Source organism: Opisthorchis viverrini (genome assembly GCF_000715545.1).
Source record: "Opisthorchis viverrini unplaced genomic scaffold opera_v5_715, whole genome shotgun sequence".
Taxonomy (NCBI): Eukaryota; Metazoa; Platyhelminthes; class Trematoda; order Opisthorchiida; family Opisthorchiidae; genus Opisthorchis; species Opisthorchis viverrini.
Window position 1 is genome coordinate 1 of NW_008752384.1, and position 15,546 is coordinate 15,546.

The following is a 15,546-nucleotide window of genomic DNA, read 5'->3' on the forward strand; positions in this document are numbered from 1 at the left end:
CCCCCCCCTCCCAAGAAAAACTTTTAATTGATCCCTCAAATTTAACCTGCTGAGCTAAAATGACATTTTTGGACACGGGCCACGCTAGGTCATTTCGACCATCAACAAGTCACATTACCTGTCAGGTCTGCTGCAGTTTTACTCACATCATTGTTTAAACAGTCCTTCCCTGTCCTGACTCACCTTTTCCGACCAGTCCCCATTCTTGTGTGGACCAGCCAGAACGATTGCTCAGTGCAGGAAAAGCACTGCTCGAACGTGAAGTGTGAATACAAGTACCATCGGCAGTACACTGACAGTATATTCTCATCGAAATGGTGCGTTGATGAAAATCTTCTAGGCAGCATTATTACATCAATGTATGCAGAGGAAATGCGGTACTCCGTCATAGACTAAGCATATCGATCGACGATGACGGCGCCATGTTGTAACAGAATCAGTGCTGATGCTCATTGTTAATCCATCTTGCTCAGGCTGATTGGTGACTCTCGACAGATATCTAAATGTTTGATCCGGTAGATCCATTGTGGAAACCGATCGACCATATATCACAATTCAAACTTAATTGCCGGTAGTCTATAGAAAACCAATAAAAGATGATGGAATTTCTCCAACCCAGCTGGCCCGAGCATTCGACCAGGGACATTGAAATAAGCTAGGTAATGATGTACCATAAGGTGCCAAGTTTAACGGTTTGAGTCACCCCACCAATGGAATGAACGAAAACTCAAAAGATGTACCAATTCAAGAAAATAGCACAACACACTAGCAGTTCATGCATTGTGTGCTCCTAAACAAGGGAGTATGAAAAGATTTTGGTGCAAAAATAAAATATAACTAGAAGACAACCCGAAAGCGCACATAGATGATGCCGTGGATGGTGCGGTAAAAACAAGTGATCGTGCTGTACAGTGAAGATTGTTCACATTCAGATCAGCGGGAAGAGGGAAATGGAACGATAGGATTGTCAGATGGCATCATAAGTACAGGAGAAACACGTAGAGACTCCCTGTCCTCCAGTTCTGAATGCATAACACGCAATTCGTTCAGTAATCCGGATAATTCAGACAGTGCGTACTGGCGGTCTTGAGAGGTTAGTGTGCTCCACAAATGACGAATTTCAACAAGGGCTGTAGAAAATGAACTGAGAATGGTGCTCTTCAGTTGCATAAGCCCGTGGTGGCCTAAATGCACCCGCGCTTCAATGGTAGAGACACTGGTTTCTGATTGACTATCCACGGAACTCTGGAAAACCGAATACACTAATGTTAGCATAGTGTTGTGAACCGGTTTAAAAGACGAAAGAGAAGTCATAAAATACTAGCTAAAAGGTTTCAGTGGTTTAACTCCATTTCACTCAAAATCGCAATCGGTATACATAAGGTCGATTTTCTATCTGGTCCTACTTGTCTCGTTAGCGTTACTAAAGAAAGCAATCGAATTAATATGTGGAAACAACCAAACTCTTTCGTTTTAGGCTTCAAACTGTCAGTCTTAATACGCCTATCTATCTACAGTGATCACAACTGGTACAGCTTTTAATAATTGATGGAAGAGGGTAATGGAACCGGACAAACAAGTAATGTGTGCGATGAATCGTATTCGTTGTTTGTCTACTTTGATGGTGGATGATAAATATAAAAGTTGAGCGCTTTGCAAGTAAGTTTAGTGCAGTCACGCATGGAGTGTGACAGCACTGTGGTGCAAGCGTCATTAATATCCTGACTGTGATTCATTGTGTATTACTTCCTGGGGGTTCTACACGGGAGATCTGCTGGTGAGCAGCGCTCCATGAGTAGCTTACAGGTAATGGTCCAACTGTTTTTAAAATGTTTCCCTTCGGCGCAAAGATAAGTGGGATAAACGAGGAGCGCATCATCATGGACTACGAAGTGCGTGACAAGAACCATGGAATTCGATTAGGTCCTTACCATAAATGAGCTGCTTCCCCTAAGCAGAATCTAACAAACGTCAGAGTTACCGATTCGATGTTCTCCCTAGACGCGGAAAATGTTTTACATATGTCGATCATCACACCGAAACTTTCACTTGCAACTTACTTCTCTGTATTCACAGCAGATCAGATAGAGTAGCGAAAAGTATACCCCGTGAACGAATTGTAACCGGTCCAATTTTTTAATCAGAACCTCCGTACTTCATCCTCACAACGTTGAAACACGTAGACGCTACTGTCAAATATTATTCTGGGAAACTCTCCAGGGGTTGTACAATAAAACACCGCAAGTTGGCTGCGAAACGATTACATTATCACCTTAACTTTTTACTTCAGACTGTATGCCATCTGATTAAAGCGACCGTTTCCTATGTGATGATCCCACCTAATTATCTAGAATTTGGCTAGAAACGTTTTTGCCTGCCATCCGCGATACCATCCAGCTATGTGGACACTTGTGACACTGGAGTTACATGACACCTTGTGATGATACAAAGCCTAGCATAAGCATGTTATTGATAACGCATTGTAATAGACCTCAAAATACACCGAAAGATACGAAGTTTAAGGTACACACGACACGAGAATAGCATGGTCTGTTTTGGGAGACATGAGGTTTTGTGTACGGTCTAAGCGTTCGCCTCTAGTTTAGTCCTAACAACCAACCGGCATCATCATCAATGATAGCAACACCAGATGAGAAACTAGTTCTTTACTGTCGCGGAATAAAGGCTTATACTGGAAAGAAGGGGCCTTATTCAGAGGGGCATAAACAGAGAGGTGGCCAACCTTTGACCTGGGAGATAGGTATGAAAGATGCTACGGGAAGTTTGGGTGCTATCGACGCGATTCGCCTTCCAGCATAGGGACCATCTGGCCTTCACTGCAAGATATGACTGGCCATTGTTGTCAATCGTGTTCTTGTTGTCACTCTCTATCCAGATTGCCAATGGGTGTGTGGAAGGGGGCGAGGGTGTAGGTAACTCGGAATGTTGGTGGTAGGCTGGCATCCACTTCTTTCTTCTCTTCACAATGAGGATTTCAAATAAATGATGGTTGTACAGCGGTGAAGCGTCAGTGTTGAACACAGAGGTCATGATGATGAGAGGGGGACACAGGACTAGGCCGCAAAAAACATCCCGGCTGCTTACACCTCCAAAACTCAACCAATCTGGATAGAAACTGACAGCACGACGACACTGATATTGGGTGAGCTGCCACATCGTTCAGGGTCTCCAGCCAAGCATAGGGACGGTCGCGTAGACCCGACTCAGGAAGGCATCCACACGTTTCGTAGCATCCCTCGTTCCATTTATCCACATCAAATTTTCCCAACCTGAGTGATTCCGCCACACCGAAATACGCACAACTAACAGCGGTCTCCTGAATACGTCATCCTCAATTCACTGGTTCTACCGATTCCAACTACAGTTCTGTGGTATCAGTGATCAAACACCTGAAGATGTCTTAGACGCCCTGCCGGAAGTGGCCAAGTCTTGGAGTCGTACAACAATACGGGCTGCATCATAGTCCGATTTGCACGCTCTACGAGACACAAAAATATACACTTTTAATGCCACAAGTAAGGCGAATCGGAAAAAGCAATTGTGGTGCAATATTCATGTGCTGCCCCCATCCTCACACTACTGTCAGAGTAACACATCTTCCGAGATATGTATTGCGCTTCATCTGACCAGTGGCACTCTTGTAGGCATGCTGGAAGATTAGAGTCCGGCCATGTGGGTTTGTCGGTTGGAAGCACACCTCGGAGTATTGGATGACCTGGATCGGCTTTTTAGCAACACACGCGCTTCTTGCTTTTCTCCAAAATGTGACCAATGTTGCCGGCCTATCCCAGGTCAGCAAGATTCTCGCTCGCAGATGTCGGAACACCGGGTTTTGGGAGACGTTCCAGGGTTCACCCCATTATTATATCAATGACTAAGACAGTGAGGTACATTGGTCGGACACTATCGCTTAAATGAGAGCATCCCATAAACTCACGTACCCAAAAGTATGTGAATACAAACATCGGATGATATTCATGAACTTCCGTGGCAACCGAGCGCACTCTTGGAACACCAAGAATCTCTTGCGCCTATACGCATGCCGTTGCCACCATCGAAGGGAGTGTGAAAATGTGGTCCAAACAGATCCTTCCTGGCCGAAATCACGTTTGCTTCTCTCAGGTCACGTTTTCACGCGCCTTTGTAGGACGCAATGGGTAAAGTCCATTCCTCTGTGAATGCCACACTCACTGGGAGCACCGTTTGTGGAAATGTACACAACTACCGATTCACCTCAGTTGGTTTGGATGGCCTCTTTTGCCCAGGGAGGGAAAGACATGTTAGACGAACACGGATTGAGGAGCTCACTTCCATCTTGGACAAAGCGGGTGGGAGTTCGTCGGGACCAGCAGCAGTGTGATGCTTGTAGGAGAAAAGGCATACACTTATTTCCGAAACCGACGGAGATTACAAGTTCACTATCCGGGGATTCGTTGCGGGTCGGTAGTGCGACTGAACAACTGCAGGTGGCGTTTAATTGGTGTTAATTGTGTTCAACTCAACGAACTGGGTGTTTTTTAACTAATAAGCGGCCGTTGTTATCAGTGGTTGTTTCGCTCCTTATGTCCTGTTGCGCTTACCAGCTTGATTAGTTTACGCACTGAGCCGAGATAGCTCAGTAGTTACGGCGCGAATTTACTGGCCGGGAAGTCCGTGGTTAGAATCCAGCATCTGAGTCTCGACTGTCTCTGTCTTGGCTTGGGCAATTTGATAGTATCCCGATCCTCGAGCTTTCTTTGGATAGCGCGGCAATCATGCACCGGAAGCGCAAAATAATATGGCAAGACTGAGTGAGCACACCGCAGTTGACAATGGTATCAGAGCAATTTATTTGGATAATCGCACCACGTTGGATAGCGTTGCCGATAAAATGCACGGCAGAATCACCGAATTTCCCTCTCACCCAGTTTAGAAAACTCTAGAGCCAGTGTGATAGTCACTGACGAGTTGATGAAGGTCAGGGTCTACGTGTCCGGTATTGCTATGTGGTAGAAAAGCCTGTTCACTGCGTGCTGAACACCACGACATTCAAACCGCTGCACAAGTGTTATGGAAACAATGGACTGGCAACGCTAAAGCGTGGTGAATGATTGCTTAGTTTATTCATCGACAAGTTGACTCAGTCCAACTAGTTGAATTGGAACGGTTATCAGTTTCTTATTGAAGTTCCTGATGAAGATACCATAAGGTGGGCGATGCGTGAACTGGACACGGGGCAAGAAGGTAACAAGTCGTAGTCACATCAGTGCCCATCGTCCGCGAGGCTGAGGTAACAAACACATCAAATCAATTGTTAAAAACACTCACAGACGGTAATTTCCAGTAGCTAGGGGTACTATTCTTAATCACTGACCCACTATTCTTTTATTTTTTACATCCACCACTCCACCTTTATCGGATAAACTTGCTGCCATAAACTGCAGCGATCCGAACGATCATCCTAAGCACAGGTTCATGGCGGTCAAACCGAGTTGAGCTGCATTTTTTGCGCTAGAAGCCTACAAGGCAAGTGAAATATTAACGTTTCGTGATTTATACGCTCTTGAAATGCTAATGAGAAGTATCCACATAAGATTATAATGTTGATAGATAGGAGGACCACTTTCGTTCGGATAACCATGACAATGAAACTACACACCAATGCCGTTTAACCCCTAGCATTCTGGTGTTAGAGGCAAACATGTAAGCATCAAAAGTAGCCCATAACGTATCCATCGTGATACGAAAGCCTTTATTGCTCACTTAAGGACTGTGTTCAACCACATCGTGAACACTCGAAATGCAACAGGGAAACAAACTATGATGTACAAGTTAGTCCTATTGCTAGGATTAGGAACATTACATTACTACGTCCGGCATCATTCATCCAGTAAAGGGACCCAGCTTGACGGCCTTTCGCTTCGTGGAGGTTTGTTTACCTTCGCAACTTCGTCAATTGGACATCTTAACATGGAATCCTCTATCTGCTGCCGTTTAACAACTTGAGTTGGAGTGTAAAGCTACTTCTACCTGGACGTAGTGTTCGTTATTTCCAATGCTCTCTGTTGAGAGGTGTCTATGTTAATTTGACACTTGATTGTCGATTCGAAATGATACGATATTTATATCACCTGATTTACTCAACTCATAGGGTTATAAAGCAAAGACTGAGATTGAAGACAACTTCTGGGTTGGGAATCGCTATGCATAATAGCTTAATGGGTTTTTGCCCATAGAATTTTCTGCAAATCCGGTGCATCGCTCGTCGAAAAATCCGCCGAATTTCAACGAAGTAGTTAGATGCGTTGGCGAATAAATAAAGTTCAAAGGTGGTGGGGTAAATTTCACCTCTATGGGTATGAAATTCTTAAAAAGGCGTTCGCAAAGCACTCTGCACACCAAATGAGTAGTGTCACAATAACGGAAACAGGAACAAGCATCTACAATATATAACAAATTATATAGCCTCCTACGTTTATTAACATACGTAAGACGTATTTGTGCGATTCGTCCCGCTTCTCCGTTTACGAGTATAGCCATAACCACGACGGGTCCCCGCGCGTCTCCTCGATAAGGTTGATGTGCGAGCGCAGTTTGAACGGCCTCTACCAATGGCCCGAAGAGTCCTCCCGCGAGCCTGCTGAAGGTTATCTCCGACTGGGCCATTTGGTTCTGAGGCTGCAATATGACTCAAGTTGGGGTTCACAGGATTGCTCACTTCCATGGCAGGAAAGTTTAGCTGGCCGTCTTGCTTTTTCCTAACACCATTCATCAACAGATCTCGGAATGATCGAGTAGGCCGAACTACTCGATGGGGCCTATAGTTATTCAGAGTCGAGATCCAACGGGCCAGCGGTTTCCCAGTTAAATAGTGAGCTAGCTTACCAAGTATGATAGTTCGCAGTTGTGATCCGTTCAAGGTACAAGGCAAACGATTTGTTTTCTCGTTGTAGTAGGCATTTACCGATTTCCTTTCGAGAAACGGAAATAACTCCAGAGCACGGAGCACCCCAGTTTGCAAAGCCCCGTGGGTGCACTCCTACAAATGGAATAGAGTAAAACGGTGGAGCTCATTTAGCAGCAGAGTCTAAGTGAACGAAAAGTCACACAATACTTAATTTGAAGCGACAGGCGAAATCCCTTCCAGCATTTAATCATTTTCCGTAGAGTTCCACGCTACAAGATGACTGCGCTACAGTTGTACATCAGCAAGAGGAAGGAAGAGCAGAAGTGGTGTGAATACTATAAGGAACGCCAAAGGATCTATTTCCCGACAAAATTAGGTCTGGCAATGCTGCGGTTGGTCTGTTCTGGCTTGGATTACAACCGAGGTGACATTATCAGTGCTGTGTCACCAACTTGCATGAGCCACCTAGAAGCTGATAACGATCGCCAGGACTATCAACTACTAACGTGATTATACATCTTAATCGTGAGCCCAGAGGGAAAGTTTGGATCCCCATTTCTGACTAGTCGGCGCCGTTGACTTGCTGTACAGTGATTTTGAGTAGATTTAAGGATGTACACAGCTCTCAAGGCAAATTTGCTATGATGCACTTACGCTCTAACTTTAGGGCAACGTGAGGACCGACTATGTGCTATCATCAAAAAGCCATAAATTAGATGCATGACTGCCAAAAGTAGTCATTATTGAACTCCATAACTTGGCAACAGTTCCATCCCGCTCAAGCAGCTAAATAAAGATGAAAGATCGGCTTGCGAATTGAAAACTTTGGAGACCCCTGATATGTTATCAGGGATTTACAACGTACCATGCGGTCAAACTGCCACAGTTTAATCTTATATTTTCAGTGCACCTCGCGCTCACAAGGATCAGCGAGTTCGACTGGAAATCCATGCGTCTGTTGCAAACATTTGGCTTCAGTCCTACGACTTTCATATTATAATGCAATTAGTTGTAAAAGTGATCACATGGCCGGCTACTGAACACAGACTAAAGACTCATGGAGGGGCGGCGCAGGACCAACGCCTCGAATATTATGACAATAGCAATCCTACAGTAATTCCTCAAGTTGCTAGGCGGTTCTTTATAAGCATCTACACGTTTCTTCCGCAAGTCTGGTAGGTAAGTACCATTTTCGTGCATAATAGAAGGCTAAATTTTCTCATATTTTGAGGCGTTGTCGTCTTTTCACTCACTCCGATCGCGCTTTGATTGAAACTAGGAGGTTCTGTGTACGCTGTTTTGCTATACCTAAACGATTAGACGATGCCATTTGTACTGTTTTGTCAAATTTGACTGAGAGGGAAAACGCCGGCATTCCCGTTCGGTTGTTGTGATATCTTAACAAGCACTAGTTTTCGGAATTTTCCACGGCTTGGCTAAGCTCATGCGCATAGAAGTCGCCAAAAAATCCAGACAATGCAGCCAAACGGCTTGAAGAAGACTAAGTTAGAGCACGGTGGGGTCACTTTTGTCCCAATTTACTTTATTACCAGTCATGACGGTTATCCCGGTGAGTAGCTTGTAAAAATAATTGTACCAAGGCAAGAATGGAATATGATGGATTTTGATGTATTGGGGAATAGATTAGAAAATCTTTTGTCGTAAGCAAGACTGACAAACTGCACCACTGTTTTCAATCAAGTTGGGCTAGTTGTGATGCCTTCCAGTGCGTCAAGAAATGTGCCTGTCATAATGACATCTTCGTAAGGGTTTCGTCGAAGTGTTTATTTATAACCAACTCTGTGGTTTATCAAACTTTTACCTTTGCTTCACTAGCCGTCAGTGTGCCCTCGCCAGCGAACAGGAGACGTGGGACATCAGACGTCGGCGTTCCCACTGTCGACATATCTAAGCCACACATGCGGCGCGCATCTGCACTTGTCAAACTGGTGGCATAAAGCCGTCGATCTTCATCGGTGCTGCCAGGTTCACCGGTCGTGTACGCTCCCAAAGCGAAAGGATCCTCCGACCAGCGAGTCACCAAGTAGAACATCGGCTCAGGTATCCGGCGGCTTGTTTTGCCGTCATTCGGCGTAGTCGGGTACATGCGATCCAAAAGGTCCAAAATCACGTCAACGACTTCCTGGTCACGGTGACCAGTCGGGCAAAGACCACTTCCACCCCATATATGGCAACAAAGTACTCCCGGCTTGCCTAAGACAATAAAAGAGGATTGCATGGTTAACCAATTATAGTGAAATTTCGGTTGTGACAAAGGGGCATATGTACCCCAAACGAACGTTCTAAGTTAGAATAATTTGCATTTCATCAACTTTCTGACATAGCTGCTACGATTGCATAGATTTTTCACTTGGTCCTGGGGGGATGCAGCTTTAGATAAGGTGAAGGTTACTCGGGAGCAACTTTGAACAAATGATGTCACAACGTCCAGCTACGAGCTTACGCTCGTCATTTTCGAGGGAATGGTGTCCGTGTTACTGAAATCAGTGAAGCCGAACTGGTTTCGTGCGCAAATAAGAACTGTAGACGGAATTTCGTGATAGTTTTCAAGCAAAAGTAACGTGCCATCAGGACCCAGCTTATAAAACCTGCCTCAAACATCATGATGACAGAGAGCAACATCAGTGTTGACACTGATGTTTCTCCACCGTACAACCACAAAGTTTATTTAATTATATTTGAAATCTTAAAGGTGAAATAGCGGATGGGAGGGGGACCTAATGCTAGCTTACGGCATATATTCCGAGATGCCTCCAAACGACCTCATGCGAAACGTACCTACCGGGATTCCTCATCATACGGCTAAACTAGCTTACGTTTAGATTTGAGAAAGCGAAAAACAAGTGGCTTCACGCGAATGATTTAGTTGAGGGCCATTCAGCTGGGGAAGTTGATCATCCTCGGTGTTCAATCAAAACCAATCGCACAAAAAATGAATACTCAACACGTCGGGCGAGGATTCGGCAAACATAGAACGGCAGGGTAAACTATGCACCTAATGGCGTGGTGGATTAAGTGATGAATAAATCTGCAAATAATAAGTGAAACTACAATCAACTCAACACAGACTAAATCGTAAACATGATGAAAATTAACGCAATTCGTCCCTCAATCGTTCACCCAAAAATTGATGCATCATTTCAGAGTCAACTACTTAACAAGCAGCATGCAGGTCATCATCAATCCAGGAACGAAGGCATGATAGCTAAGCGAATCAGCAAGCGATAGTGTTTTTAGTCAATCGGACTCCTTAGCAGAAGCGGTAGAAAGCCCAGTGCAACTAAACGTAAAATTTTCCCACCTACTCAACTGTTGTGGCACTAGCTCATCAGCAACGACAGACGAAGGGTATAAACTATGCTTAGGAGGATTCCTGATGAGTTGAATCAGAGGGATCAAGCCCAATTCGGATAAGCTTACCCCTAAGCCATTGCTGTCAAGGCTTGCTAACCTATACCTATAAACGAAGCATCTAGTCAGACATCAAGAGCTGCTTTGCCTGTTGGAAGGAAGAGATCCTGACGATTGTTAATCCTTCTGCCTTAAAATTTGAGCAAACGAGTAAACTAGATAACTGGCGGGAGGAAGCTTTGCGTCAAAAGTAAAGCGTTGCTCAGTAGTAAACCTATCGATTTCATTCTAGACGTTTCCGAACGAACGACTTCTCGATCAATTCCAAACGTTTTCCAACCGACTGAACACACCACACGTTCCTAGGACTTTTTCACATAATAGGAAACGAGTCAATACTTTTACAACTAGCGAGGAGGAGGCACCACCGGGACAATGCACTTTGTCATCCACTTGGATATCATACAAAAACAACTGACCCTCAGCACTTCCCCCAACTGCTTACATCACCATGATGTCATCGTTTCAGAAGGGCTTCGTAGAAAAATGAAATCTTAAAGGTGAAATAGCGGATGGGAGGGGGACCTAATGCTAGCTTACGGCATATATTCCGAGATGCCTCCAAACGACCTCATGCGAAACGTACCTACCGGGATTCCTCATCATACGGCTAAACTAGCTTACGTTTAGATTTGAGAAAGCGAAAAACAAGTGGCTTCACGCGAATGATTTAGTTGAGGGCCATTCAGCTGGGGAAGTTGATCATCCTCGGTGTTCAATCAAAACCAATCGCACAAAAAATGAATACTCAACACGTCGGGCGAGGATTCGGCAAACATAGAACGGCAGGGTAAACTATGCACCTAATGGCGTGGTGGATTAAGTGATGAATAAATCTGCAAATAATAAGTGAAACTACAATCAACTCAACACAGACTAAATCGTAAACATGATGAAAATTAACGCAATTCGTCCCTCAATCGTTCACCCAAAAATTGATGCATCATTTCAGAGTCAACTACTTAACAAGCAGCATGCAGGTCATCATCAATCCAGGAACGAAGGCATGATAGCTAAGCGAATCAGCAAGCGATAGTGTTTTTAGTCAATCGGACTCCTTAGCAGAAGCGGTAGAAAGCCCAGTGCAACTAAACGTAAAATTTTCCCACCTACTCAACTGTTGTGGCACTAGCTCATCAGCAACGACAGACGAAGGGTATAAACTATGCTTAGGAGGATTCCTGATGAGTTGAATCAGAGGGATCAAGCCCAATTCGGATAAGCTTACCCCTAAGCCATTGCTGTCAAGGCTTGCTAACCTATACCTATAAACGAAGCATCTAGTCAGACATCAAGAGCTGCTTTGCCTGTTGGAAGGAAGAGATCCTGACGATTGTTAATCCTTCTGCCTTAAAATTTGAGCAAACGAGTAAACTAGATAACTGGCGGGAGGAAGCTTTGCGTCAAAAGTAAAGCGTTGCTCAGTAGTAAACCTATCGATTTCATTCTAGACGTTTCCGAACGAACGACTTCTCGATCAATTCCAAACGTTTTCCAACCGACTGAACACACCACACGTTCCTAGGACTTTTTCACATAATAGGAAACGAGTCAATACTTTTACAACTAGCGAGGAGGAGGCACCACCGGGACAATGCACTTTGTCATCCACTTGGATATCATACAAAAACAACTGACCCTCAGCACTTCCCCCAACTGCTTACATCACCATGATGTCATCGTTTCAGAAGGGCTTCGTAGAAAAATCGGTAGCTTTTAATTGGGCAACTTTCGCTTTTGACAAAACAGCTTCATCAGGCCAAGTTGGCCAGGTTTCAAGGCAGACGGAGAACCAATCGGTAAGACCTCTTCATATTAGCGCACTAGACCAGTGTTCAGTGTCAATTAACGTCTATTGTCGGTTACGTGGTTGCCAAAATTTTGCGTTGATGGGTTGGGTGAGTTACAACTTAGTTCCGATCGGCTTTGGTTCCTCAACCTTCCACTTCAGAATTCTTCAACTGATGATTCACCATAGGTACCACTAGTAGATTTCGTTGGTCTCCGGGGGCTTGTGAGTATTACAACAATTTAGTTTGAGGGAGGGAAGGTGAGTAGGTTAAGTGGAATTCAGATGATGACAACTCATCCCTCTGATAACTGCACACCAATACGTGTCAGCTCGACTGATCAAAGACCGCTTCTCGACACGCTTGCCACTTGCGGTTGCGAAACCCAACATGGAACGGATTGGAACTGCTGTTTTCCGTGTAAACCAGGGATATCGGAGGTCATTCGAAGGTTCTAAACACGGCTAACGTAAGAGTAGCTTTACAGAGGGGGAACACGCTGCGCTCTGCACTGGTGCAATTAAAGGATCACCCCAGGCAAACAGAACCAGGGAGTGTGTCTAAAAATTAAGTGTAACAACTGCACGAAGGTCTATATAGGACAGATGGCCAGAGAACTTCACACCAGAGTCAGAGAGCAAAAGTGGTCCCTCTGATACTGCACACCAATACGTGTCAGCTCGACTGATCAAAGACCGCTTCTCGACACGCTTGCCACTTGCGGTTGCGAAACCCAACATGGAACGGATTGGAACTGCTGTTTTCCGTGTAAACCAGGGATATCGGAGGTCATTCGAAGGTTCTAAACACGGCTAACGTAAGAGTAGCTTTACAGAGGGGGAACACGCTGCGCTCTGCACTGGTGCAATTAAAGGATCACCCCAGGCAAACAGAACCAGGGAGTGTGTCTAAAAATTAAGTGTAACAACTGCACGAAGGTCTATATAGGACAGATGGCCAGAGAACTTCACACCAGAGTCAGAGAGCAAAAGTGGAAGATAAACGGTCACCGAGAAACGCAGATAAATATCGAGTGCCACTGACAGACTCAGAAATTGCGAAACATGCACTGGACACGGGACATAAAATAGATTTAGAAAAAGTTGAGGCTTTGAGGCGATAAAAATCGCCAAACATCTCAGTGTTAACAGAATGAAAGACGTGGAACTGGTAAGCGTGTGGAGAACGGTTTTGGATTAGTCAAGCTGACACGTGTTATTGTGCGGTTATCAGAAGGATGAGTGGTTATCACCTGAATTCTACCAAACCTTTCTAAAACGATGACTCCTCAGTCAGTTCCGAACTTTTTCCAGTCATGAATTCAATTTATTAAACCAATACTGAGAAGCAAAGGGAGAAAGGTGGCAACACATTATTGCTCCAAAAGCCAGACAAAATAAAACAAAACACGATAGCTTGTTTCTCTAATTCGTGAGATTTACCACTTTTTTACCAAATGACAAAATCTTACAGTGCCCTAAAAACGGCCTATGATCCGAACAACCGCTAAACCGACTTCATCTTCAGAACTCGCTCAAGAGGAACAGCAGAGCGTTGTGAATTTAACGGTCTGTCACGCGCAGTGGCTGACTCACCATAGCGATGCAGGTTGAGTATATGTAGTCGAGGATCTGGACACTTCAAGTGAGCAGCTCGCGTGTCCCAGAAAACGTCCTCCGGCACTCGAAAACGCAAGATAACTTTATCGTGCGTAGGGGCACCCAGAAAGGGTGGACCCAAACGGTTGATAGCTTGTCGTTTCTCTGGGGGAAGCTCTGGTTTGAAATGGATCACAGATCGTGGATCAAGCCCTGCAAAAGTAAAGAATCGAAATTAAGTTGAATAAAGTTCAAGAAGATATAGCTATTATAAGGTAGAGGATCACTGTAGTTTCACTAACACTTTCACTAAGATCTTCCAGTTATGGAACAACAAGATTCTCAATGGAAGCCGGCAGCTAGTTACAAGGCGCTCTTAGGAGGCCCAAAATCAACCACGGGTATAGCCTTTTCTATCTACAGATCGACTAAGATCGCAGTTTCCTCACTCTAGTACTCAGACTGTACATCGTCAAATGTTCTGGAGTTGTCTGATGATCACAAGCATAGGAGAACAAAATAAACCTACGATAAGAACATAAAAAAATAGAGTATATACTAGACAGGGTGGGATGAACAATACACACGGCGATCGGACTGAGTAAAAATCGCTAGTTTATCGACCGAGGCACATATAACCTATGAAACTAACCTTTGAGGACACCAACCGGTACCGTAATGATACAATGTTTCGCATCGTAAAACTGCATCACCGGTTCCGTTTTGTCAGTTTGCCGATTGGAATCACCATTGGAGCTCTCTCCGTCCTCCCGCGACACAACAGCCCGGACGCGCACGCCACAAATACTATCACCGGACCAATCCACATCGGTGACCACCGCATTGTAGACTATTGGTACGTTCTCTATTAATGGTTGAATGAGATCACTAAAACGTCCAGTGACCAACCGGTCCTCCCAACTAACATTGACTGCTCTGGCAACGGATGGACGGGAACCAGCCTGGCCATTAGCCAGAGCCTGCAATTTACGCTCAGCCCATATCTGGTAAGCCTCGCGCTGCTCATCTGAGGGATAGGCAAGAGCCAAGCGATCAGAGAGAGTCAACTTCCGAACTGAGAGCTCTTGCAGACCAAGCGATTGTAACGCCGTAGTACCGCTCATACTCAGGTGCCAACGTGGAGTGGCAACTTCGCACAATTCGTCCAGAACGGTATGAGGTAGTCGGTCAATAGGATTTACGTACGCTAAATATCGCAGCAAAATGGACTGAAATATTCCAGCCTCAACTTCATTCCGAAACGTCGGAGCGGGGCGAAGACCAAAGTTGGCTTCAGACTGAAGAATTGACTGTAGCGAATCGTCGATTAATTGCTATATGTAGGAGTAAAAGTAGATATGCCCGATTTATATCAGACGCACAGCACCGCTGTAGTTCCTAACAGTGTAAAAGAATCGCATATCCGAAGGCTACGGCAAGAAGAACCTAAGTTACTGACTGGCAATCACTGAGTTAAACAATACTACTGGCCATACCGCCCGGAATAATCGATAGTTGTGCATAGTGAATGACTGGCATGACAACTAAAATTGATTCAACTCTGATTAGAATGTCAGGAAAGCAACAAATCTGTGAAGTGAAGCGAACGAGTATTGTACACTTACAGAGGACAACCAGCGATGAAAGTATTTGCTCAAGTGGATCACCTCTCTCCACAAACTATCGAGTGCCCAAAAGAAACAAGTCATATGCGAGCAGCTCGACAGGCAGTCGCTCACGCTATAAAATAGGTACAATTGACTCAGGCTTGGCTTAATGTCCAAGAAAGCCACATATCCTTGTAGAGTGTTAGTTGATT

The 15,546-nt window shown here is 44.7% G+C and overlaps 2 protein-coding genes across 2 annotated transcripts in view; one reads left to right on the forward strand and one right to left on the reverse strand.

Moving 5' to 3' along the window:
- Positions 1-663: 663 nt before the first annotated feature.
- The window catches only part of T265_12022 (hypothetical protein), a gene marked incomplete at both ends in the record, with an annotated part of 45,219 nt that continues 30,336 nt past the window's right edge, over positions 664-15,546 (reverse strand). The window contains 5 exons of the mRNA XM_009178911.1: positions 664-1,245; positions 6,488-7,039; positions 8,730-9,121; positions 13,725-13,940; positions 14,380-15,061. Coding sequence (XP_009177175.1) covers positions 934-1,245; positions 6,488-7,039; positions 8,730-9,121; positions 13,725-13,940; positions 14,380-15,061 — 2,154 coding nt within the window. The remainder of the gene's footprint in view (positions 1,246-6,487; positions 7,040-8,729; positions 9,122-13,724; positions 13,941-14,379; positions 15,062-15,546) is intronic.
- T265_15669 (hypothetical protein) overlaps positions 7,168-15,546 on the forward strand; it is a gene marked incomplete at both ends in the record, with an annotated part of 30,995 nt that continues 22,616 nt past the window's right edge. Inside the window, 3 exons of the mRNA XM_009178912.1 lie at positions 7,168-7,413; positions 7,813-8,082; positions 8,461-8,477. Coding sequence (XP_009177176.1) covers positions 7,184-7,413; positions 7,813-8,082; positions 8,461-8,477 — 517 coding nt within the window. The remainder of the gene's footprint in view (positions 7,414-7,812; positions 8,083-8,460; positions 8,478-15,546) is intronic.